Source organism: Peromyscus maniculatus, chromosome 3 (assembly GCF_049852395.1).
Source record: "Peromyscus maniculatus bairdii isolate BWxNUB_F1_BW_parent chromosome 3, HU_Pman_BW_mat_3.1, whole genome shotgun sequence".
In the NCBI taxonomy this organism is placed as follows: domain Eukaryota; kingdom Metazoa; phylum Chordata; class Mammalia; order Rodentia; family Cricetidae; genus Peromyscus; species Peromyscus maniculatus.
Window position 1 is genome coordinate 93,758,868 of NC_134854.1, and position 25,816 is coordinate 93,784,683.

The following is a 25,816-nucleotide window of genomic DNA, read 5'->3' on the forward strand; positions in this document are numbered from 1 at the left end:
AGGTCAAGGAGAGATCCTGACTCAAAGGAAGTAGACAACAGTGTTCCTGAGGAGGTCCTCCACATACACAAATACACATATGCCCCAATACACCTGCGTGCAATACATACACATACATATTCAAAAGAAAAAGAATACCAGGTATGGTGGTGCATCCCTTTAATGCCAGCACTTGAGAAGCAGACACAAATAGACCTTTATGAGTTCCAAGTCAGACTGGTCTACACAGTAAGTTCCAGGCCAGCCAGGGTTACAGAGTGAGACCCTGTCTCAAATAAGAGAGAAAAAAAAAAAAACCCGGAAAGAATGAGATTTGGAAATACATTTGCATGGTTGGCTCTCAGTGACTCCTACTGTGGCCACAGACATTTGGAATACATTTTATTAAACAGCCCCAAACACTGTAGGGCAGTCAGGTGGGGTGGCACATGCCTTTAATCCCAGCACTCAGGAGGCAGAGGTAGATGGAACTCAGTAAGTTTGAGGCCAGCCTGGTCTACATAGTGAGTTTCAGGACAGCCGGGGCTGTAGAGAGACCCTGTCTCAAAATAACTAAAGAAAGAAAAGAGAGAGAGAGAGAGAGAGAGGGAGGGAGGGAGGGAGGGAGGGAGGGAGGGAGGGAGGGAGGAAGGAAGAAAGAAAGAAAGAAAGAAAGAAAGAAAGAAAGAAAGAAAGAAAGAAAGAAAGAAAGAAAGAAAGAAAGAAAGAAAGAAAGAAAGAAAGAAAGAAACCACTGTAGGGCTTCTCAGAGCTTTTTATTATCATAGTGTTCATTGAGTTAGGGACAATATAATATTACACTTTTTTCTTTTTTTTTTTTTGAGATAAAGTCTTAGTATGTAGCTCTAGAACTCACTATGTAGACCAGGCTGGCCTCCAACTCACAGAGATCCACCTGCCTCTGCCTCCCGAGGCTGGGATTAAAGGTGTGTGTCACTATGCCCTGATGATATTATGTTTTTGAAACATAGAGAATCCAAAATTATTTTCCCAAGTAGGGAGCACAGTGCGGCAGACAGAAGCTCTCCCAGAAGATGACAGCTCCCGAATAAAAGATGGAGCTCCCCCAAGCACAGCGAAGGTGTGCCTCACGGATGGTAATTAAGGATGAGGTTGAGTAGAGACTGAGCAGGCCTGCGTGGCTTTCAGGGGAAGCATGATGCTTCCAGACGTCTCCAGCTGTTCTGGTGTGTTTTCAGGACTCATGTCTCCATGCTTCTGTGGTTCCCTTTCAGCACAGGGCTAGCTTGGTCCCGAGCCATGCTTTTCTCTTGCCTAACCTTTCCACTCGCAGTCTCCCTGATGCTGGTGATACTGGAGCCAGGCTGGGTGGGCTTCTCTGAGTGAAACTGAGCCCTTTGCCAAATGGATGCGTACTGGGTAGACTGCTGCTTTCCCTCAGGTCTCTTGCAGAGCGTTTACAAGATCCAGAAGATCTTGATGGAGTTAGTCCCTGACCGGTTGTTTGGGCTTGGGGGTCATGAGACCCCACCTGATCCTTTTGGCCATAAGTTGTCTTTTCTTTCATTGATTTCAGTAGCAACTTAGATGTGGCCAGCAGCAGGCAACAGCAGCAGCCATCATCTTCACTGGCATAAAAAAATAAAATAAAATCAAAGCATTGTTTTTAAAGCTTTATTTTATTTTTAATTATGTGTGTGTGTGGTGTCTGTTGGGGGTGGGGTGGGGTGTTGTACACATTTGTGTGAGTGCATTAGAGGCCAAAGGTGTTGGATCCTCCCAGAACTGGGTTTACAGGCAGTTGTGAGCCTCCTGATGTGGGTGCTGGGAACTGAACTCAGCTCCTGTGGGAGAGCAGCAAGCTCTCTTAACCACTGAGCCATCGCTCCAGGTCCTTAGTTGACCCTCTTACTCACTTAACTCTGGCTTGTTCTACACACTGGGTATCTTGAGGATGTGATATTTTGTTTTTATACGTTAATGGTTCTAACTGTATGTATTTGGTTACTTAAACCATTTTCTGTTTGTGTTTGTTGTTGTTGGCTTCTGGGGGAGTAAGTTTCACGCTGTAGCCCAGGTTGGCCTGGAACTATGCTGCCGAGACAAGCCTCAAACTTGTGATAATTTCCTGCCTGAGCTCCCGAACGCCAGGATCACAGGTGTGAGACAGCAGGCCCTGCGTGTCATTGTTGTTGGTTTCCTTGAGACATGGTTTCTGTGTCTTTGGTAGGTTGAGATTTTCCTATTTCATTTCCTGGTGCATCATCAAACCCTGTGCTAGCCCCTTTTGCCTGCCCCCTCCCCGGCTTTGTTATAGTGTGCTAGCCCCTTTTGCCTGCCCCCTCCCCGGCTTTGTTATAGTGTGCTAGCCCCTTTTGCCTGCCCCCTCCCCAGCTTTGTTGCAGTGGGCTAGCCCCTTTTACTTGCCCCCTCCCCGGCTTTGTTACAGTGTGCTAGCCCCTTTTGCCTGCCCCCTCCCTGGTTTTGTTGCAGTGTGCTAGCCCCTTTTGCCGGCCCCCTCCCCAGCTTTGTTGCAGTGGGCTAGCCCCTTTTGCCTGCCCCCTCCCCAGCTTTGTTGCAGTGGGCTAGCCCCTTTTACTTGCCCCCTCCCCAGCTTTGTTGCAGCGTGCTAGCCCCTTTTACTTGCCCCCTCCCCAGCTTTGTTGCAGTGTGCTAGCTCCTTTTTACTTGCCCCCTCCCCAGCTTTGTTGCAGTGGGCTAGCCCCTTTTACCTGACCCCTCCCCAGCTTTGTTGCAGTGGGCTAGCCCCTTTAGCCTGCCCCCTCCCCAGCTTTGTTGCAATGGGCTAGCCCCTTTTACCTGACCCCTCCCCAGCTTTGTTGCAGTGGGCTAGCCCCTTTTGCCTTACCCCCTCCCCAGCTTTGTTGCAGTGGGCTAGCCCCTTTTACTTGCCCCCTCCCCAGCTTTGTTACAGTGTGCTAGCCCCTTTTACTTGCTCCCTCCCCGGCTTTGTTGCAGTGTGCTAGCCCCTTTTGCCTGCCCCCTCCCCAGTTTTCATTGCAGTAGTTGTTTGTGGTTTTGTTGGTTTTACTATTATAATTTTGTATTTCTCGAGATTATATCTTTTCCTTTCCTTCCTGTCCCTCCTTCAACCTCTCCCATGGACCCCAGCCACTCTTGTAAATTAATGGCCTCTTTTTCTTCAGTCGTTATTACATACGTCTATGTGCACACACGTTCCTAAACACATAAACACAACCTCTCTGGCATTATTTTGTGTCTCGCCTTCCTTTGTTCCTTGTCGCATTAGACCTTCCATTTTAGCAAGTGGCTGTGCTCTGCCCACCCGTCTAGATCACTGGTTTGTGGCTGACCGATGTGGAAAGGCTCACCTGAACCCTCCTCCAGCTGCAGAAAGCCTCTGTCTGGTGCTGTGCTCATTTTCTGCTCTGGCCGTCCCGTGCCCTCTGCACTGATTGCCGATGCTGTTGTGTCTACCCTACCTTGTTATTCTCAAGTCCTCTGGACCTCTAGGCACCCCTCTTTCCTTCACTATGAAAACAAGAGGCCATTCCCACCCTGCTGACTCACGTTCTCTGGTCCCCACTGCCTCCCCCCAGTACTTGAGGGGAGGCTGCAGGGCCACCAGCATTCTGAGCACACCCAAGTGCATGGCCTGGCAGTTGCTTGTTCCAAATCCCAGCACTATCTGAGTAACACCAGTCTCCTCTCAGCCTCCCTTCCCTCGCTCAGGCTTGTTTTGTCTTTTAACCCACTCGGTCTGCTCAGTACATCAGTATAGGCCATCTGCTGCAACATGGGCAACCTATCGGGCCTCGTTCCTGTAGAAAACTGCCTGGAGAGATGGCTCAGTGGTCAAGAGTATTTGCTGTTCTTCTGGAGGACCCACGTTTGGTTCTAGTATCCATGTCCAACAGCCTACAACTGCTTATAACTCTGGCTTGAGGGGATCTGATACCCTTTTCTGGTTTGGCCAGTGAGTGCGTGCGCACATGCACACAGGCACACAGGCACAAATAGATAATTTTAAATTAATAATCTTTAAAAAGATAACTGTCTCCCTGACTCCCACCTGCAGACATCAGTGGCCACTAACTCCTCAGCAAGGGTGGAACTTCCGTGAATTTGATCAAAACACATTATATGCATGTATGAAAGCCTCAGATAATAAGTGAAAAAATAAAACTATACAAAAATAAATTCTAAACAACAACAAAACCTAACTAGCCTCTCTGCTGCCCTGAGGCACACCTGCACACCTACAGCTACACCCAGCCCTGTCTTCATCTTGGTCCTTTCTCTTCGCTCAGGACCAGGCCGGAGAGGGAAGATTTGCTCTTTCATCCACACAACACATCCGCCTTGCTTTCATAAACAAAAGAATACATTCACACTGAGATTCACTCCACACCTCCTTCAATATATGGAGTGCTTATTCCGACAGCAGAGATTTTTTTTAAAAATATCATTTCTTCCTTCCTGATTCATTACTTCTTGGGTATTTTATGAAACTCAAATTGCCAGTATGAGTAAATGTGCCTTGTAAACCATCTCAGTTTCACAGATTAAAAAAAGAAATGACTGACTGCTGTCATACAGTGAAACATCGTCTGTGCTTTATAGCCTTTAGGAAGGAGAGCTGAGTGTATAGACTATTAGGTTTTGAGTTTGTAACCAGATTCTGAGAACTGAGGGTAGCGTGGCCATATATAGACTTTTACTGGTGGGAAGCCAGTGGCCTCCAGCCATCTTGCGAGAGTAGGGACTGCAGTGGCTGGAGATGTCGCCGACGTGGTCGAGTGCCTGCCTGGCATGCATAAAACCCTGAATTTGAGCCCATCAATACATAAACCAGGTGTGGTGCCCATGCCTATAAGCCTTGCATTTGGGATGTGGAGGCAAGAGGATTAGGCGTTCAAGATCATCCTAACAGGTATAGGCCTACATTGCTAAGCAGCAAGTTCAAGGCCAGCCTCGAACACATGAGAACCCTATCTCAAACAAAAACAGGTTGGAGGGGGCTGTAATCCTAGGTACAGATTTCCCTGGGCTGTCTGAAAGGAAGAGGGAAGGGAATATCTCTAAAAGAGAGGGGGAGTGACGGCTGAGCCCTAGAGGTGGCCCTGGAACACACCTGCCATGTCAGCAGGTATACCTGGGACCTCAGGAGAGGCGACCCAGGCCTTACTCCTGCCCCGTCTACTCACAGAGCAAAGGTCTCTCGGCCCTCGTCACATCTCCTGTCTGTTCCCATTGCTCATCCGCCTATGGCCAGGCCTCTGACAAGTGCTCTCCTGTGTTGTGTCCAGGGACAGGGTGCCTTGTCGGAGAGACTACGGAGCTTCAGCATGCAGGACCTCACCACTATCCGGGGTGATGGTGCCCCTGCTCCCTCCGGCCCCCCTCCCCCAGGGACGGGGCGGTCCAGCAGCAAACACGGCCAGCCCAAGATGTCCAGGAGTGCTTCCGAGAGCGCGGGCAGCTCAGGTAGGTCTCTCCACTCTCCCGTCTCACTTTGGGCCTCATTAAGAGGCGCAGTGCTGGATCACACAAGGGTGCCCCTTGCCCCATGGGCCTGTCACCAACAGAGATATTTGTTAGATTATACCGGACCAGATATGGCACATAGCCACTCAAGAAGCAGGCCTGGGGACTGGGCCTTGGGCAGGGTAGGTTACTAGTGCTAGAGAGTTCTTCCTTCTTCATCATTATCGGAGGGACCCGAGTGTTGGGTGCTTGTGCCTGGGCCAAGTCAGGAGCAGGAAATGTAGTCTGGGCCGTGGGAGCACTTTCTATTCTCTCTGGCCCCACACTCAGGCCTCATGACCCCCTGAGCATCTTCTTCCACTCCTCAGAGCTGGTGACTCCTCCCACAGGCATGCTCTCCCTCTCCCATATCTCCACTTCATCTTTGACTACCTACACACTATGCATGCCCACAGCCTACATCTACCAAGGACCACACTAGGCCTGTGGCCCAGTTCTCGGGGAGGCCAAGTCCACCCAGTATCGGAAAATCTACCTCTTCTGTTTAACACCGTGGTTAAGTACTTGGCACAAGACTGCCCATATGGGACGCGACCAGGAACCTTGTTTAACATGTGGAGTCTTGGGCCTGTCTCCAGAGATCTCAGTAGGTCTCGATTGTGTAGATTGGGGTGTGAATCCAGTATCTAATCTATCCGTGTGGACTTGGAGCTTCTGGATGTCAGTATTTGGGCTGGGAGCTATCAGTTTCCAAGATGGATCCTTAGATGACAATGACTCCAGGAGCAGAGCTGAGTTGCTGACAGAAAATGGTGGACAGCAGGAAGCATAGAGGACAATGATGGGTCACCACCTTCTCCTGATGACAGAGAGTGGGGGGGGGGCTGCTGGGACACCGCCTTCTCCTGATGACAGAGAGTGGGGGGGGGGCTGCTGGGACACCGCCTTCTCCTGATGGCAGAGAGTGAGGGGAGGGCTGCTGGGACACCGCCTTCTCCTGATGACAGAGAGTGGGGGGGGGGCTGCTGGGACACTGCCTTCTCCTGATGACAGAGAGTGGGGGGGGCTGCTGGGACACCGCCTTCTCCTGATGGCAGAGAGTGGGGGGGGGCTGCTGGGACACCGCCTTCTCCTGATGGCAGAGAGTGGGGGGGGGGGCTGCTGGGACACTGCCTTCTCCTGATGGCAGAGAGTGGGGGGGGGCTGCTGGGACACCACCTTCTCCTGATGGCAAAGTGTGTGTGTGTGTGGGGGGGGGTTCTGGGCCACCGCCTTTCCCCCTCCTTGTTACAGAGGAATTAGGACTTAGGCTGTTTTGGAATATGGTGTTATGGACCCAATGTCTGTCCTGCCCTTCAACATGCAAACCAGGACCTCGAGGGCCCCTGAACCCTTTCTGTGTGCTGTAAGAAGCAGCATGAAAGGCACCCGGGCTCTGAGCCCCAAATCCTGACAGACCCCACCTGATTCTGAGGGCTAGCACATGGTGTAGACGTGACAGCACACTCGGGCCCGACCACTCAAGACCATCAGCATTCCTTGGTGTCCATCAGCTTCCTCCCCTTTCCGGTCCATGCCCTCTGCACTGCCCCCAGGTTTGAAGATCATAGCTTGTTGATGGGCGGTGTTTTCCCTCCAGAAGCAGGGTAGGACCAGGGAGGAGTAGGCTGGGGTAGGAGGATTCAATTGGAATAAGCCAGCAAGAGTACTCAGGACCATGCCTGGTGCCAGGAGAGAGGACGTAGCTCCTGTTAGACATCTTATTAATTCTTTATTTCACCCCAGGAAGTTCTTTACAATGCTGAGATTATTCAGGAGGCAAATGGGCTTCTCTGTGAGGCAGTGTGAGCCCTGACATTGGAATGGCCCACCCACACCAAAGTTGAAAGGTCAGGTAGGGCACCCTGTACCCCTTCCCCTCTAAGAGCCCATGTTGTCATTTTAAAGGAGAACCAAGCAGGGGCAGCAGCACAGAGAGGCACGCACTCTGCCCAGGCCACACTGAACAGGAACCTAGGCCTCCTCCCCAGACCACCTCTTGATAAGTTTTTCAGGTCAAGGCTCAGAATGAAATGAGAGGAGGTTGGCGGGTCTCAGAGGTGATGCGGATGTCTCCAAGGCCTGAAACATCCTCTAGCCCAGCAACAGGTGGAAGGAGGTCTGGGATGGTTTGTGTTGGCGTTGGCAGAGGGGGGTGCGATCCTTTGCCATCCTGAGACCTCCCTTCGGAGAATGGAGGTGCTGACCCATGGCGGGGAGGGCAGGGACGATAGCACTCTCCCAAGCAGTTGCTGCAGAAAGACAGACAGATGTGATACAGACCCGCTTCTGGATATGTAGTAGAGGCTCCCATGCCCGTGTTGGAGCTGGAGCTGTCGTCCACGAGGTGAGACAGGGTCCCTGGGAAGAAGTCTGGCGGAGGCGGCAACGGAAGGGAGCACGGGTTTGTTTTGGTTCACAGTTTGAGGGCGCAGGCCATCATGGCCACAAAGGCATGGTAGCAGGAATGTGAGGCTGCGGTGCATTGGGTCAGAAGTCAAGAAACAGAAAGAGGACCGGAAGTGGGGTCTGGCTGTCAAAACTTAAGGCCCAGCCCTTGTGACTCTGCAGGGTCCCACCTCCTAAAGATTCCACAGCCTCCCATAAAAAGCATCACCTGCCGGGGGCCAAGTGCACACGTCTAGGTGACATCCTGGCGAGGTGACACTGAGCCTGTGGGATGCAGAACGTGCCACGCAGGGAAGCTGACACCACGGGGCAATCGCCACACGTGTTCCTGCTCACTCCCCAGCCCTTCTTCCCCGAGTTCTGTGTGCTGCCCGCCTTCTAGAACTTTCTCAGTCCCCAGTCCCTCTGGCTTTCTCTTGAGGAAAAGGCTCCACTGTGTCTTTTGTTGTGAGGAGAGATAGAGAAGAAAAAAAAAAGATCATTTTCAGACTCCAGACAGATGGCAGGAGCTGAAGACAGCTTAGAAGAGGGGCCAGGGAACGGCCTGGCCCAGGCTGTGTCTACAGCACCTGGAAGTCCCAGTTCAGTGGACCCTGGTGGATCTTGAAATCAGGCTACCCCATGGAAATGCACAAACCACAGTGGATTCTTATGTAATCATTTATGTAAAGTAAACATAGCCAGGTGTGATGAAACATGCCTTAATCCCAGCGCTCAGAAGGCAGAGGCAGGAGAATCTCTGTGAGTTCAAGATCAGTATCATTTACAAAGTGAGTTCCAGGCCAGGGCTACATGGTGAGACCTGCATAAAAAAAATAGTAATTGAGTAAAACCAAAACTTATTATAAGCCACAGTTACTCAGTTACTGGGCAAGCCTCAATGATACATTTCACTATTAGGATAAGAATTTATACTGTATCAAGCTGATAATAGAAAAATAGATGATAGATGGATGGATGGATGGATGGATGGATAGATAGATAGGTAGACTGGACAGTGGTGATGCAAGACTTTATCCCTAGCACTCAGGAGGCAGAGGCAGGTGGATTTCTGTGAGTTTGAGGCCAGCCTAGACTACCGAGGGAGTTCCAGGACAGGAGAGCTACACAGAGAAACCCTGTCTCAAAAAGAAAAAAAAAAAGGTAGATTGGTAGGTAGGTAGATAGGTAAGTGGGTAGATAGGTGGGTAGGTAGGTAGGTGGGTAGGTAGGTAGATAGGTAGGTAGGTAGATAGGTAGGTGGGTAGATAGGTAGGTAGGTGGGTAGGTAGGTAGATAGGTGGGTAGATAGGTAAGTGGGTAGATAGGTAGGTAGGTGGGTAGGTAGGTAGGTAGGTAGGTGGGTAGATAGGTAGGTAGGTGGGTAGGTAGGTAGATAGATAAGTGGGTAGATAGGTGGATAGGTAGGTAGGTAGGTGGGTAGGTAGGTAGATAGCAGGGGCTGGAGAGATGGGTCAATTGGTAAAACGCTTACTTAACAGTATGAGAACCTGAGTTCGGATCCCCAGAGTCCCTAGAAAAGCCTGGCGCAGTAGCATGAGCCTGTAATGCCAGCACTGGAGGGGTGACAAGAGGACCCAGAGTTTGTCTAGCCAGCCAGGTCCAGTAAGAGATCCTGCTCAAAAGACAAAGTGGAGAGCAAGAGAAGAGACCACATAACCTGTCACCGTTATGTTCAGAAGCAGGGGCAGGCTCACCCTCACACACATGCACACACATATATGCACACACAAAAATACACATAGTATACAAAATAATAGTTTGCAAGAGCACCATTAAGCAAAAAGATGCACGTAGACATTGACAGCCATGCTTCTTGAGGAAGGAGAATGGGTGAGGTACCGGATAGAAGCAATGGAGTGGGTCCAGGACAGACACAGTGAGGGTGGTCGGCTGAGAACCGGGAACGAGAACATTTACTCTCCGCATCTCAAAGAAAGGGGAAAAAAGGAGCGGTGAGACACAGAAACCGTACTGCTGTGATACTCTCTCTGCCTGCAAGAGTCCTGCAGACAGACCCTGCTCTGCCTCCCTCTCCAACTGACCTCTACTGGCCTGCCACGTGCCTCCCACACAACGGCCCCTACATGTGGCAGGAGGAGAGCACCGGGTCTGACCTTGGTAGATGGAGGACCAGAGTTCTTTGTGGCCACCTTCAGCACCCAGGGCGAGGCTGGGCCACACACCAGAGTTTGAAGGGTTAGGACAGGCAGAGACTGATTGCCCTTCCCACAGAGTGAGCTGCGAGGGAGGGACCACACATTGGAATGGCTGGCATTAGCCACCAGGAAGGGTACACCCGGAGTTGAGAGAATGAAGAGAGCCTGCCACAGATTCTGAGTCACTGGGCCAGCATGGGTTTAGTGAGCACCTACTATATGCCAAGGTCCACATGGTCTGGAGGCCAAGGAAGGCAGTGTCCAAAGCAGTAGCCAGTCAGGCCTCTTGCCAGATGCTCAGACACTAGTTCACTGGGGTTGAGAGATCAGTCTGAGGAGGTTTCCTGGAGGACTCTGAAACAAAAGATCTAGAAGGAGAGGTTTGGAGGAAGGGATGGTTATTCCCAGGGAAAACTTTCTCAGCTCCCACTGCCTTAGAGCCACAGGAAGCCGGGCCTGACCCTAGAGGAAGTTGAATCAGAGATGATCCCTTCCCACACTGCAGGGTCTGTAGACCCCGCCCTCTTGCTGGGTCTTCCTGGGTCTTCCCAGTTTGCTGGGGCCTGGTTCCTGTTGGGTGGAGGCTATCTCTGACTGACAGCGCCCCCACCTGATCCCCACAGTGTGTACCTGCTGCTCCAGCTGCAGGACCCGGAAAGGTGAGTAGCAGCCAGCCTGCCCGCAGCCTGCTGGATTCGGCTTGCTTCAGGGGGGCACTAACCGGGTGCTGGCCCCTTGGGGCTCCCTTTCAGCTGCACGGGCCAGGTGGGGGACAAAGCCCTCACGGCAAGCCGACACACTGTCCTTCATTTCGGTGGCCAAACCTCCCAGGAAGCTGCAGTCAGGATGCTGGCTGGGCTCCGTCACCTGCAGGCTTGACTGAGCCCTGGCAGATCCACTCCAAGATGGCTCCAGGGGCCACTGCCTGCAGTTCCTTAGCAGCCGGGCCTCTCTCAGGCTGTTGGAGAGTCCCCACACACGGCAAGTGGCTTGGCCCAGAGCCAATGGTTCTAGATAGAGAGGTCAAGCGGGGAGCCATGGTAACCTTTCATGACCTCGCCTTTGAAGTCAAGCTAGCATCTGCTCCTGGGTGGTTCTGTTTGATGGCCGTGAGTCACCAAACCTAGGTTCCCTGAGAGAAGTATCCAGCCTCTTAGAAGGAATGTCAGAGATGCATGTGCGAATCGTTAAGCCAATTTATAGTCCTACACATCCCTGTGCAGTGCGTCCTGAGGACTCGGAGACTGCCCACGCTCCTTTGAAGGGAGGCAGCCCTGCTAAGGGAGCTCTGGCTTGCCACTCACTGGCTGTGCAGCTTTGTGTGAGTCAGCTAACCGCTCTCAGCCTGTTTCTTCATCACAAAACAGAGATGGGGGGCCGTGCCTTCCTCCCTGCACTGTTACGAAAATGGCTGTTAAAGGCTTTTTGAAGGGTGACTGCTATTCATTATGTATTTGTGTATGGGGACGTATTTGGACATGTGCGTGCCATGGCTTGTGTGTGGAGGTCAGAGAACAACTCCGGAGAGTCGGTTTTCTCTCCCCACAATGTGAGTTTGGGGGACCAGATTCAGGCCATCGGGCTGGGCAGCAGGCTCCTTGACTTGCTGAGCCATTGCTCTGGCCCGTGACTACTATTTTTACAGGCTGGACTAGCCAGACAAACCCCCACTTCTAGACAGACACTCTGGATGTTGCCGTTGGCTGGTGCGTGTGAGTGACAGCTGATGGAGCTATGGTTCTCTGGGGCTAACCATACTGCTCTTTTAGAAGACGTCCCTCCATTTGGCTTGAGCCTAACGAGGTGCATTAGGGACTAGGGAACGTCCTGGTGTTTGAAAGCCATAAATCCCAGACAAGTGACAGACGGGAACACTGAGCAGGGACACCGTGGGAGGGCAGTATTCAACTAGTCTTTACCAGCCCATGTCCAACTGGGGCCCCCCAGGCCATCTAGGAAGCTGGGGACTCCCATTGCTAGACGCGGGCACCTAAGTCAGGTAGACTTCCTAGTTCTTAGGAAACAGCACTTCAGTGTCCCCAGAAGGCCATGGTCATTTCTGTCCCCTATTCTGCATGTTGAATTGTAAATTCCATGAGCCGGGAATCATCCCATGATTCCTCCAGAGTGCATCCCTCTATGTCCTTAGGGAGAACTCTCCACTCTCTGGGCCTCATTCTCCCTTCTGTAAGGTGTTGGGGGGGGGATGGGCTGAATGCGTCTGTGGTCCCCCCAGCTCTCTGCAGTGAGGGGCACTCTGTTGGGAAGTGCTGGCAGATGGTGCCGGGATGTGTTTGTCAGACACCTGGGGCTGGAAGCTGACCCTCAAGCTTCAACACCTTGTGAGAAGACTCCAAGTGGGTCTCGGGTACTTACCTCCTGATCCCCCGAAATTATGTCACGTGGGATGGTGTTCAGTCCAGAGCGTGGGAAGGTTCTAGGCATCCTTAGGGCCTTAGGATCCCTGAGCAGAAACCGAACTTTCTAAAGGGTTTGCAAATCCGGCTCTTAATTCAGGAAGTGGAGAAAGGAAAGGTGGGCATTTGGGAGGTTGGTAGTGAGCTCAGAGGACAGTGACAGCCATGGCATTGGAGCTCACGGGCCCCGCAAACAGCAGATGTTAGACAGAGCCTATTCTAAACTGCCTCCCAGTCACTAGAACATTCTCTCCCTACCTCTGCTTCATTCCCTGCTGTTTCCCGCACATTTCTGTCTTTGTAGATGCTTCTATTATTACCCCTGTCCACCACCTTCCTTCCTCTTCCTCTCTTCCTCCCTGAGCTGCCTGTCATTAGTCAGAAAGGTGTGTCAGGCCTCCTCTTTAAAATCAAGTATGCGGGGCATAAATTTAAGTACATGTGCGTTTCATCCCAAAGCCTCTTCTCTAACAGAATGTTCTTTCCTCTCTCCTCGGTGACTGCTGGGGACCTGGATGTAAGTGTTCAGACAGGCATGTCCTTCCAACACCTTTGCGGCCTTGCCTCACTAACGTGTGTCGTGTGGGATGTATGCTAACCTGAGTGCCGTGCTGCACTGTGGATGGGTGGCTCAGGGACTGGCAGGTCTGTTCAGGTCTTTAAAGGGCTTAGACTTCCCAGCCCCTCCTTTCCATGCTCCAGTGCTGAGCCCGGCACTAACACATGCATGTCCCCTGTTGTGGAAGACTGCATGGGCTCCCTGTCCCTAAGTAGGAACCACCAACCTTGACCCAACCACGGCAGCTCAGGCACGGGCTGCCATTGCTGAAGGATCGGGAGGAGTGTGGCATCACCTCTTATGGGAGAGCCTGTACCCGCACAAGTCCTCAGGGTCTTGGGGTGTGGTCCATGGCTAAGGCTGAGGACATCATACTGGGTCACGAGTCTATGCGAATCCATAGGCACACTCCTGAGTTTCTTGCCCAGTCAGCTGGCGCCACCCTTCCACGTGGCCAAGTTCAGTGTGACTTATTTCTTACCTACTCGGCTGCTTGTTCCACAAAGGAAAGGAATGTGAAGGAAAGATATGTGACATGGCGAGTCCAAGTAAGAAGAAAATGAAAGTTGGGGGACCTGAGAAGGAAGACAGGATCAAGGGAAAATTCTAACGCCGGCCACCTGGTCAGGGAGCATCCAAGCCTGGCGCTCCTCACAGCTGCTGGAGAGGGAAATACGGGTCGCCAGCGTCCACAGTGGCGGGGCTAGGAAGCGTGGCTTGTCCTTGCTTATTTCCTGTCCTGAGAGGGAGACAATATACAAACAGGGCACTAAGGACTCAGCTTAGTGGTCGGGCACCTGCCTGGCAGGTGCAGAGCCCTGGATTTGATTCCCGGCGCTCTAAATAACTACCAGCAACACGGGTGACAGACGTCCAGGACCGTCCTAACAGTTGGGGCTGGCTTTCAGGAGGGTTCTGTGTCGCTTCCATGTGAAGCTATTTCTGTCCCCCAGCAGCCCACACTGGCCTCCGCTGCTCCCAGCCTCTGCCCAGATCAGGTCTGGCTTCTACTCCTGCCTGTGTATCTGGAATGTCCTCCACTCCTAAGAGTCACAGGATCACTTCTTGTCAAGGTTGCCATGGAGAGCATGCGCAAAGCCCCGTCAACAGTTTCAGTACTGAGATGGGCATTTGGTTTTTTTGTTTTTTGTTTTTGCTTTGTGCCTGAGACAGGGACCCCACGCTGTAACCCAGACTGGCCTGGAACTCACTGTGTGGCCCAGGCTAACCCATAGCAATTGTTAGGATTACCGGCATCCATGCCCAGCTTACGAGGTGCTTATTATTATTGTGGTTAATGTGTGGTTTGGATGCTCAGCCTCAGTGCATTCTGGTGGGTGGACTGAGTAATTAGATACCCAAGGATCCTGCTGTGTCCCTGGGTTATCTTCTGATGCCCATGATGATTGGTACAGGAGAATTCCCGGAAACAGGGTTTAAGGGGAGCAGCACACACCTGTTCAGAGGCCTAACCTCAGCCAGTACTCAACCCCATCCTCAGGATGCAGTTATTTGCTGGGCGGGGCTGGCCAGGATGCTTCTGCATGTCTACCTTGGCCTGGGAGCTTTGGGTGGTGGGTAGGCCTGGCCCTCATTCTTCCTCCCAGGAAGGAGGAATCTGGAGGAATGTCCTGGTTAGCGAGTGTCATGCTCCAGTGCAGAGGAGAGCTGAGTTCTCTGAGCTGGCAACAGGCTTCCATTTAGTGCATTGGCCGCGTGGCAGTACTGGCTGAATGCCGGGCCTTCCTCAGATCCTCAGGCAATGTGAGGGATGAGCAGCCACAACCCCACAACCTCAGGGAGCTTTCTGCTGAGCTGAGACAGTGTGGCTGACAGAGAACCCGGGCATGTGGGGCAGGGGCTGCAGGGTGCAGACCATGAGCGTTACTGGGGGCCCAGAGCAGCGAGGCCCTGGAGGGCCAGAGTGTGCAGGAAGTGTCATGGAGTTACTGTCCTCGAGTTCAACACGCTGATTTAGGCGGTGGAGGGACCAGGAAACAACGGAACTTGGAGTCAACAGAGCAAGAGAAGCGCAGAGTGAAGGAAAGGCCAGTTTATGATGTCAGGCTGACAGGGCACCGCCTGAGCAGCCGGCTCTCCACCCACTGCTCCGCTCTGCAAGGCCTGCGGAAGGCAGCCGTGTTCTCGTGCTGCCCTCTGCTGGCTGCCGTGGGGCACAGCGGTGGAAACTGGGAAAGCTCATAGTTGCTGGCTTCATACCGGCTGCGGTTACAGACCCACCAGCCCTCTGCTGCTGACAGATGGAGCCAGTTCTGTGGCTGAATATGATTTTAGGAGCAGCAGCAGCAGCAGAGTATCCCAGAAAGAGCTCAGGTTTCCGTCTGCAGGCGTCAGAGTGGTGGAGCCAGGCGAGCCGTGGGCCTTCTAGCTCTGCCTTCTGTGACGCTGGGTGATGACAACAAAGGATAGAAAGCCGTGTCTGTGGATGCCAGATAGACTGGGTGTGGGAGAGGATCATTTACATACTAACTGAGCGAGGACGTCCTGGCTCAGTAACATGGCTGCATTCAGTGGGCCAAGCGAATTCTGGAGCTTTGCCTGTAGTCCATTCAAGTTAGACTGAAATCTTGCTGCCTGTCATGTGGGGGTGGGGTGGGGATGCATTCAGATTTTGCATCCAAATGAGGGCCCTCTGATATCTAGCACCAGGTCCTTTGACATGAAAAACCTGCACAGCTCAGCTTACAGTTATCCCCTGAGGTCTCTTGGCATCTTACATCCCGTCCCTTACAGAATGCCTGGTGCTACCTGCACCGGGTACTGACTGCAGTGTCAACATCACCTGTGCATACGATTTAGAGGGCCAGGCACCACTCCTCAGGAGCACAGCTCTGGTTTTCAGAGAAGTCTCCCCTGAGCACTCCTCGGGGTCAACTCATGGGTCTAAGCATCAGGGCTTGGCAAGTCTCGGACCGTCCCATCCCATCTCCCCCGTAGCTGTTCAGCGGCGTCTGCGCCTACAGTTAAGTTTATCCGCACTGTCGAGTCTTCCAATTACACCTTCACCTTCCCTGGCCCCAGTAAAAGCAGTGGAACTTCTTCAGACGCGGGCCCCTGGCTGTCCTAACAGGTTTGTCGTGCTGTGTACCTAATCCCGCCCTCCCTTGCTCCTCTCCACACTGACCCCCCCACCCACCCACCCGCTGTACTTTGTCTCCTCTGTTAGATGGACATTAAGTGGTTGAGGGAGATGTGAATGAGGGTGGTGTGAAGTCATGGGAGCCCCGCCAGGTCCAAAGCCCACTGGCGTTTTCTGACGAGGAGGAGGAGGACCTGTTGGAGTTCATGTACAAGTATAAGGCACCAAGGAGGACGGAGTTGCCCCTGGAGGTACATGGTGTCTGGGGCTGGAGCATGTGTTTGCCCTAGAGATCTGGGGGTCCTGAGAAGGGCATCACTTGTGATGCTCCACATTCTCGGTGTGCTTGGGGGAAAAATGACGTCCCCATCAAACAGGTAGGACAAGCCGCCAGGTAGCCTCCAGCTACCTGCCAAGGGGTGTGTGTGTGCGCATGCGCGTGTGGAACTCAGTTCTGGTGATAGAAATCAGGCCAGGCTTGGCAATAAGCGCCTCCCTCACCAGACGAGCCATTTCTCCAGCACCACAGTTCTTTAAAGTTACCAGAAAACAATGTGCTTGGCACTGTGGCCCGTTGGGATGTAGCCGGGTTTGGCAGCAGGAGGACCATGCCTGGCACTCATGGGCTGTGTTCTGTGGCACAGGTGGAGAGTCACTGGTCACAGGCTCAGGACAGAGCCATCTGGTTCCTTTCTGTCCCTATCTACTGAGCTCTCTGGCCTGAGGTCCACTGTGAGAAAGTCACGGACGGTTCCTATCACAAAATGAGAGGGCCCTGTGAGAATGAGATGAGATGCTCAGGAACATCCCCTTCACAAGCATGGAGGCCCAGTTTTCTTATTCACTCTGAGATGAAAGCTACAGCCACCTCAGGTGTAGGAGCTCCTTCGTTCCTGTCCACGGTGGATCATTTCATATCCTCATATATTATTTCCCCCACCCCTTCTCTAGTGCTGAGGATCAAAGCAGGGCCTCCCATATACTGGGCAAGCATTCTACCACTGGGCTGTCTCCAACCAGCCGCTAGGGGTTAGTTCTAGGTACTGGACTAGGCTTATCTGGGAACCCTCGTGATGGGGAGAGTTCATTCTAACACTCTAACTGTCCCAGGGCCCAAGGGACTGTGCTTGCTTTTTTGTTTTGCTTTGTTTTAAGACAGGGTCTCACCTGTAGCCCAGGCTAGCCTCAGATTCCCTCTGTAGTGGATGCTGGCCACGGACTCCTGACCCTCCTGCCTCTGCCTTCAGAGTACTGTGATCACAGAGTACACCACCACACCTAGCTGTGGTTTTGTTTAAAGCTTTGCACATGGCTCCCCTGCTTACTGTAATGGTCAAGAAGCAGGTGCCCCAAAAGGGAGGTTTCTGTGGCTGCTGTCCCAGTCTACACCCAGAAGTGAGTAGTGAACCTTTCCTACCAGTGAAGCTGTGGTCTGAGGGGTGGGGGTGGGCACTGAGCCTATTCCCCACTTGGGTGCTTACCTTGCCCTGAGCTAGTCAGCCACCATGAAATAGTGGTGAAGAGGACACAGGCCTCACTTCAGTCTGGTGGGCAGTGAAGGGCGCTATCCCACCCCCTGGGCCTGGGTACAAAGCCCTCTGCTGTGGGCATATACAAAACACGGAGGAAAGGGAGCTGGAGGTATATATCTCATGGGTGAAGTGCTTGTTTAGCAATGTCTGAACCCTGGGTTCAATGCTCCAGTATGGGAGGGGAACAGAGAAACATTTAGCCAGGTGTGGAGCACATCTGTAATCTCAACTCACCCGGGAGGCTGAAGCAGGAGGATCACAAGTGTGATGCCAGGCTGGGCTACAAAATGATCTCATGGCCACCTTGAGCTACTTAGAAAGACCTCTCTCAAGTGTATGAACAGCACTACCCAGGCCACTCGGAGGCAACAGCGGCTGTGTGTGGCCAGGCAGCTCAGAGAGTCAGGGGTCTCCTAGACAAGTGACTTTTGAGCTGGTGCTCAAGGAGACTAGAATTTCCAGTCAGAAGGGACAGTGGTGTGAAAGTACAGTGGAGAGAAAGTTCTCTGTCCTCACAGAGAAGCTTGAGGCTGTGGACAGTGGGTTGGGGCCAGCCCCATGAACCCTACTCAGTGGCATCCTAGGAGAACGTCTTACCTTTTCTTATTTCAATTGTAATGCCTCCTATGGTTTATGCCTCCCCTAAGAGAAATAGTCCCTGCAGTCATTGTCAGGCAGATGAGGTGGTGTTGGTCTTCGTGGGGTGACTTGCTGGGTAGTAAAAGGTTTCCCATCGAGGATGAAGGCTGGAAGTTTGAAGCATACACCAGAAAACAGTTTCCAGAGGAAAGAGAGAAATAGCAAAAGGCTGGAGCTGTCCCTCGCTCAGCTCATTTAAAACAAGGAAGACATGCCATTCTGCACAGCTCTTCCCTTTGGACTCAGGAAGGTGTGATGGCCTTTCCCAGGGGCTCAGTCTCACCTTACATGGTGCAAGGGTGGGACTCTAGTATCCGATTCCTGTTGTGGGGACCCCAGCTCTACCCACTAGCGGGGAGCTGGCCAAAGGAGAGGATGTCTCAGTATCCCTTCCCCCGATGCCGTCTCCCAAGATTCCACCTCTCAAGCCACATGGAGGATGCCCTTTCTCTGCTTTCTCTACCAGGCACCGCCTAGAACCCTTCGATCCCGCTTCAGGAAGAAAAGTACCTCATCCCCGGCCACTGAAACCACGTGAGTGAGATGAGCCAACAGCACCGGATCCACAGATGTCTCTCCTCTGCCTTAAAGAGCTAGTCACTAGTAACGCGAAGTCCGCAGGCTGGGTGTGCTTCGAGTGTGCAGCCTCACAGACATGGCCTTTACTCGCTCCCCTCTTCTGCCTTTCAGAGTTTTCTGTTCTTTCCTTTCCGTTCCTGCTGGGGAGAGGCTAAAGGGGAAAGGTGGTGGTGGAGGGTGACCTTTCCATCCTCTGGGTTAGTAATGTCCCACAGTTGGAGTGTCATTGTGGCCACAGTGTTTCTAGGTATATAAGCACTCTTACCCTGCTGCTGAGGTGGACATTTGTAATTTATTTGTTGCATAGTTTTTAGTCCCGTAAATGCAAACGAAGTGATCTTTTTTAAAAAACCTTTTCGTTGTTCTTGGTACTAATACATTGGACTCTGATGTACATATTCACGGCTTTTAGCTTAATGTAATGAACTTGCAAGGGCTGCCAAAGGTTCTCCTAAGTGACAGAGCTGCAGAAACCAGAACCGTAGACAAATACTTTGATTCTAGACGGTGTCTCCAACGTGCTTACAAAGCCAGTGCCAGCAGGGCATGTCTTCTCCTGCAGGAAGATGGCCCACGGTCTTCAAGGGGCTGTGTAGTCAGCAGAGCAGAGCTGAACCAGGAGCACAGGGGCTCAGCAACAGGAAAGAAGGTTGCTGAGTCAGGGAAGAGGAAGGAAGCGCATCTCCTTGGGTTCAAAATCAGAAACATCCGAGCCCTTCTGGAGGCACTGGAACTGCCTCAGGCAGGCAGGCAGGCAGGCAGCTCAGCCTTAGCAGAACCGTTTGGGGGGTGGGGGGAGATGGAGACTCAGATGCTGGAAGAATTCTAAGTATCTCAGAATCACTTGGCAAGAGTGCTTCTCCTTCAGGGACCAGTGCCGTGGCTGATTTCTCCAGGAGGAAGAGCCTGCATCTGAGCGCCTTGTTTTAGACAACACTATGCAAAGAGAAAAGGCTAAAACTAGGCTTTGTTTCAGATGTGTCAAAATACGCAAGACCCTCACATAACCACCGGAAGGCAGGATCTGGGGAGGACTGAGGCTGAGCTCCACAGGCAGCTGTGGCTCTTGCTTCCTTCTGGCTTCTGTGGAAGATGCACGGGATGGACTGACACTCATACTCACTCCATGTCTTCGTGGATGTTTTATGCAAGCCAGGACTGCACTGAGAACTTCGACAAGTGTCTGACTTAGATAACATTGTGGTCTAGGGAGCTGCCCTCCCCTCGGAGAGCTGAGCCCAGTTGTAGGGCTAGTCCATTTGTGCTTAGAGTTGGTGTTTCCTTTCCATGTGATGCATGCAGTGGTCACAACCCAGTTACTCCTATCTGGATTGCGTTTGTTCACAGCTATGCCCTGAAGACTAGAGAAGTAGTGCTGTATACCACACAGAACTGCCAATAACTGCAGACAGGATCAGTTACCCACTGCTCCGTTCCTGAGCTACGCAACCACGCACTGGAGCCTGCCAGGCTACAGTAGCCGGACCTCGGCCACTTCGCAGAGGGTTCTAGGGGAAGTCATTGCTGCCAGACACACCTAGTGAAATTCTACAAAAGTGACTCTGTATTTTAGAACTAACCCCAGGGAACTAACCCAAAAGCTGGCGACTGGGAGGACAAGCAGTCTGCCTGTGGCCCACACCCATCTGAACCCGTTAAGAAAAACATCTGTCCTCTTCAAGCTCACCCGACGGCTCCAGACAGGCGAAATGATACCCTGTAAAATGTAGAAACCTGTCGACTGGGTGTATCTGGGAAGAGAAACAGAGGCAGAGAAGCCCGAGAGAAGCAGCTTTGCAGTGTCGTCCCCCCCCCATAAATGGCTTTAGGAGCAGAGTTTAAGCCCTGTTGTTTTCACCATTTACAGCGGAAGTTCGAACACGTCTAGGCTGTCGAGCTTGTGCTCAGCCATGCCAAAACCCAGTCTGAAGCTCTCCTCTCAGACTGCTGTACTACTTCCTGTTCAAGATTTAAGATATAAAGGTATCTAAATTGTCTTATTGTAAATGTAACTACTTTTCCTTCAAGTGTTGACTCGGGAGTTGTCTCCTCCCTTCAAGACACTCACGATAGAGCTGAGCGCAGCTGTCGTTTCTTGAAAAATGTGTTTACTTTCCTGACAAGCTGTGCGTTTGTATGTGGACTGACATATGATGTGAATGTCCCTGTCCGTGTAGTGGTGAGGTGCTGTCCAGTGAGATAAATGAATGTCTCTAGTTTGCTGACTCAGACACGGGCTGTTTACAGAGTGCTAGCTCGAAGGTCTGCCCTTGTCTCAGCTCTGAGTTACTCGCCTTGGAGCACAGGCCCCGTTTCTGAAGACGTGAGACGAAGTCTCCTGCTTGTCCATTGGAGATTTAGTCAACTCTCTCCTGACTTTGTGTGAAGAGCTTGCTCACTGTGCTGGCCTTTGAGATGTGTGTTCTCCACGGTAAGCTGTCCATGTGTTTGTGTTAAGAGTGCTTGTCAACACAACCGTCGTGTAGCCTTGCCAGTTTTCACCTTGCACAGTATTGGAAGTGTTGTTTGAAGTGGCGAAAGATGTGCTTCATCTTTGGACAGTGTCCACCCAGCCGCTGGTGTTCTGGATTGTGACTGTGCACACTTCCTCTAGTTTGTTTCTGAAGTCTCTCTAGAATGAGCTGTAATTAAATAGTATACTGGACTGTGTCTCTAAGGGATGTAAACTGCAGTATTCCAAAGGCTGAAGCTCTGCTGTTTGGTTATAATGCCTGATAAACATCTTCAATAAAGTCTTAACATTTTTCTTTAAAAAAATTGTAACGTTGGACTTAAGAGGAAAGAAGAAAAATTTTTTTTAAAGGTTTATTATTTTGGTGGTTTTTAAACAATTATTGACCTAGACCAGCAAGTCATTCCTCAGTGGTCCTAAGGGGGAGTCCCAGGAGATGAAAAGATAAAGAAGATAAAAGCTGGCATTGGGAGGTCATGTGCAAGCTAAGTCTTATCCCAGACAAGTGTATTAAGAAGTACAGCATGTTATATGTAGTTTGGGGGGGAGGGGGAGGACGGAGCCGGCAGAAAGTCACCACACAATGGGATGAAGTCAGCAGGAAGCTGATCAAGCAGTGCTGCACAAGGGGACACAGGTCTGTCATCATAGACCCAGGAGGCATCAGCACTGGGACCGACAGCTCCAGTCTCTTCACGGGAAACAGCCAAGTTCCCAGAAACCAAAACAACTCCTTCAAGGGCTTGACCCTAGCTCCAGACCAGACCTTGCCAAGTCTGCCCTTGGGCAAGGACACAGAACTAGGTTCCTTTTGTTCTTTCATCAGGTCCTCTGAGAAAGCCTTGGACTGGCCTGGCTCTCAGTAAACTGTGTGGCTGTGTGTGCCTGTATAATGAATGCAGCAGGTACCTGAGGAGGCCAGAAGGGCACATCAGATCCCTTGGAGCTGGAATTACCGTCGCTGTAAACCACCAGATGTAGGTTCTGGAAACCAAACTTGGGTCCTCTTAGCACTCTTAACCACTGTATCATCTCAGCAACCCCAAAACACTTTTTAAAAATGTGGGTAGGGCTGGTAAGAAGTCAAAGTACTTGCCAACAAGCCTGATGACTTGAGTTTAAATCCTGGGACATGCCAGGTGGTAGTGGCACACGCCTTTAATCCCAGCACTCAGGAGGCAGAGGCAGGTGGATCTGAGTCTGAGGCCAGCCTGGTCTACAGAGTGAGTTCCTGGACAGCCAGGGCTACACAGAGAAACCTGTCTCGAAAAACAAACAAACAAACAAACAAAACCAAACAACAAAAAACCCTGGGACCCCATGGTAGAAGGAGAGGAGACACCCCTGCAAGTTGTCCTCTGACCCCCACTGCACGCTGTGGCACACATCTTCCCACCCCCGCCCCAATAAGTAAAATGTAATCTAACTTTATTTCAGTGTGGGAGGGGTCTAGGGATGTAGCTCAGTTGGCAGATTGCCAACTAGTGCACAAAACTCTGGGTCCAATCCCCAGCACCATATGAACCAGCTATGGCGGGCCACACTTGTGATCCTAGCACTCAAGAGGCAGAAGCAGGAAGATCAGAAGTTCAAGGGAATCCTCAGCTATAGAGACTGAGGCTGGCCTGGAACATAATGAGACCCTGTCTCAAAAATAGAAAACAAATATAAAAATTATAAATAATAAACTAGTTAAAAACAAGGGTTAGAAACTGAGTGCTTTACTTCTCCCTAGCCTGGAAACTTGCCCAGGATGACTAGGAGGAAACGTGTTACTGATATATGTTTCACAAACCCAGCTCATCACACAATATTAACCTTAAGGTGTCACTGTTCTATTGCTTTAAAGATCAGTGGAAACTGGGTACCTGTGAAAATATGAGTAGTTCACAGGTCGGCAGTTTTACTTTAGAGAGCAGACCTCTGGGTAGCTGTTTCCTTCTTGAGTGTTTCTTCACCTGCAGACGGGAGTACCTGTGCAGGTTAGAACAGGCTTGCGCATGTGCAGAGCCACTGTGGATGGTAGAGATGCCCTTGCCTTTAAATCACGAGCATCAGCCACTGGGGCCTTAGCTGTCACAGAGTGCTCTACAGAACGCCTGAGGCACTGGGTTCCGTATCAAGCACCACAGAAAGAGGATCGACAGACAGGACATTGCTATCATCCATCCTAGAACTCAGAGTAGAGACAGGGGGATCAAAGGTTCAAGGTCATCCTCAGTTACACATGAAATTGAAGCCAGCCCTGGCTAAGCAAGACTATCTCAAAAACCAACCAACAATCAGACAGCAGGCTCTCTCCAGCTTCCCTGGGAAGTCACAGAGGACCTTCAAGCATCAGAGTTCATCACAGTTCTGTTTTGTTTTTATAGTACAGACGGGAAAATAAAGAGTAGATTCAGAGGACGGACAACAGAGGAGATGGAGAGGAAGGCTAGAAATCCACTCACTGATTTGTTCATTTACTGAGCCTGGGCTGTACAGCCACAGTTGACGGGCAGAAGGCGAAGCCGCACACCTTCAGGACTGAACTGGGGGAATTATGAAGTCGTTACTACTAGTGTCGGTTCAGTCATTTGTTGATTAAGACCTGAGTTGTCCTGTCTTGTTAGAAAATCAAAGGAGGCACACAAGATCCAAAGAGTAAGACGGTTCTAGGATGCATAAGGCGTATTTTAGAGGAATTAGTTAAGCCTCTCTAAGCTTTAGTTGCCTCCAGTTTATACCAGGGATAAATGCTAGCTTCTTTCCAAGGCTGACGGGAGGCCCAGCAGATCTTTGCAGATATACTGAACTATAGCAAATGTTTAATAAACTACCCGTAAGTAAACAGTTCTCCTTGAACATCATTTAGGAGGCCCTCATGCAAACTGCTTTACTGTCAACTAAACCCCAGCTCTGATGGAAAGCTCCCCACCCACAAAGAGCTGTTTGTACGGCATTCTCTTCCCACACACCGTGTGCCTGCAGCCCACCGACCTCAGCCTGCGGTTGCTGGTCTTGCCCGGCCTAGTCTGGCCACAGGAGAAGCCAAGATGTTGAGACCGTGTAGCAGAGACCCGAATCATCCATACTGACTCTAGAGAAGGTATGAGGCTGCAGAGTCTTCCTTCTAAGCTCCTGCAGCACCAGCTCTTTCCAGTGGCACAGATGGACTGGAAGCAGGAGGTGCGCATGTGAGGAAACGCAGAAGTCCCACAGCACTCAGCTCCTGCCACCTCAGGAATGTGACACAGACAGGAAGACCACCAGAACAGAAGCCTTTGGTGTATGAGGTGTTCAAGTTGTGCGTCTGGTCCCACAAATGCACACACACTTGGCCGTCTGGATCCGGGTCAGTCTGTGTCCCTCGCCATTTAATGGGCACAAGCTTCAGTGAATGGCCCTCAGAGTCCAGCCTGATGTGCCACAGAACTTCAACTGATTATCTTATTCTACTAAATGGAGGAATTTCATGTTATCACTAAAGGTTTCAAACAGTAGTTCATTCAGAATTCTATTTAATGGGAGTTTTCAACTTGGCAAGCTGCTTTGTTTGAAAATGCTTCCAGATAATTCAGCCGGGAGAGCTAAGAGTTGCTGTCTTGGACCGTAGCCATCACTTGCCACTCTTTAAGTAAATAATATGTAACTCTTGCATCATTTTTCTCATCCAAGTACTAACAGGCCCGACTCTGCTGAGCTTCTGAGAGCAGGCAAAATCATGTGTATGCAGGGTGGTGTGGCCATAGTCTCTTGCCATTTTTAAAATGAGTGATACTGTTGCCTTCTGAGCACAGTGGGCAGCCCGCCAGTCTTATCAAACGACAGATATTCTCCCCTTAGTTTCCATAATACGTTTTTGGAGAATTCTGGAAAAAGTTTATCCTTACAAATGAAAATAAGAAAAAAAGTTTATCTCAATTGGATTAACTTTTTTTGGGGGGGCGGGGGATTTTCGAGACAAGGTTTCTCTGTGTTGTTTTGGTGCCTGTCCTGGATCTCGCTCTATAGACCAGGCTGGCCTTGAACTCACAGAGATCCGCCTGGCTCTGCCTCCCAAGTCCTGGGATTAAAGGCGTGTGCTACCACCACCCAGCTCAATTGGATAAACTTTTAGAAGATACAGTGAGTGCATTTGAAAAATTGGGCACAGGGCTGGAGAGATAGTTTAGCAGTTAAGAGCACTGGCTGTTCTTGCAGAGGACCTAGGTTCAATTCCCAGCACCCACATAGTGGCTCATGACGATGTGTAATTCCAATGCCAGTGAACCCAACAATCCTCTTCTGGCCTCCAAGGACACCAGGCACTCACGTGGTGTACATACATACATGCAGGCAAAACACTCCTATACTTAAAAAATAAAAATTAAAGTTGAAAAGAGAAATTAGGCAGGGTTTATTATATAGCCATGTGTTTCAAGAAGGGTATGTGGAGAGGTGATTTACTTTTATGAAAAGCATCTCATTACAATGAATGAATGATAACTGTCACGGACAC

General features: G+C 51.1%; 1 protein-coding gene and 1 long non-coding RNA gene across 5 annotated transcripts in view; one reads left to right on the forward strand and one right to left on the reverse strand.

The window, feature by feature from the left end:
- Reep1 (receptor accessory protein 1) overlaps window positions 1-21,641 on the forward strand; it is a 103,305-nt gene extending 81,664 nt beyond the window's left edge. The window contains exons 6-10 of one of the 4 annotated variants that reach the window (XM_042273451.2): window positions 5,253-5,430; window positions 10,661-10,696; window positions 16,213-16,364; window positions 18,751-18,818; window positions 19,840-21,641. In XM_042273451.2, the coding sequence (XP_042129385.2) occupies window positions 5,253-5,430; window positions 10,661-10,696; window positions 16,213-16,364; window positions 18,751-18,818; window positions 19,840-19,870 (465 nt within the window). In that variant the 3' untranslated portion in view covers window positions 19,871-21,641. Of the gene's footprint in view, window positions 1-5,252; window positions 5,431-10,660; window positions 10,697-16,212; window positions 16,365-18,750 lie in introns of all 4 variants that reach the window. The other 3 variants (XM_076566915.1, XR_006070406.2, XM_042273452.2) reach the window with 3 other exon arrangements.
- LOC143272390 (uncharacterized) lies at window positions 8,525-10,790 on the reverse strand. The gene is made up of 2 exons (XR_013049904.1): window positions 10,668-10,790; window positions 8,525-10,405 (listed from the first exon to the last, which is right to left on the reverse strand). It is a non-coding gene; the product is annotated as an uncharacterized LOC143272390 (long non-coding RNA).
- Window positions 21,642-25,816: the final 4,175 nt, after the last annotated feature.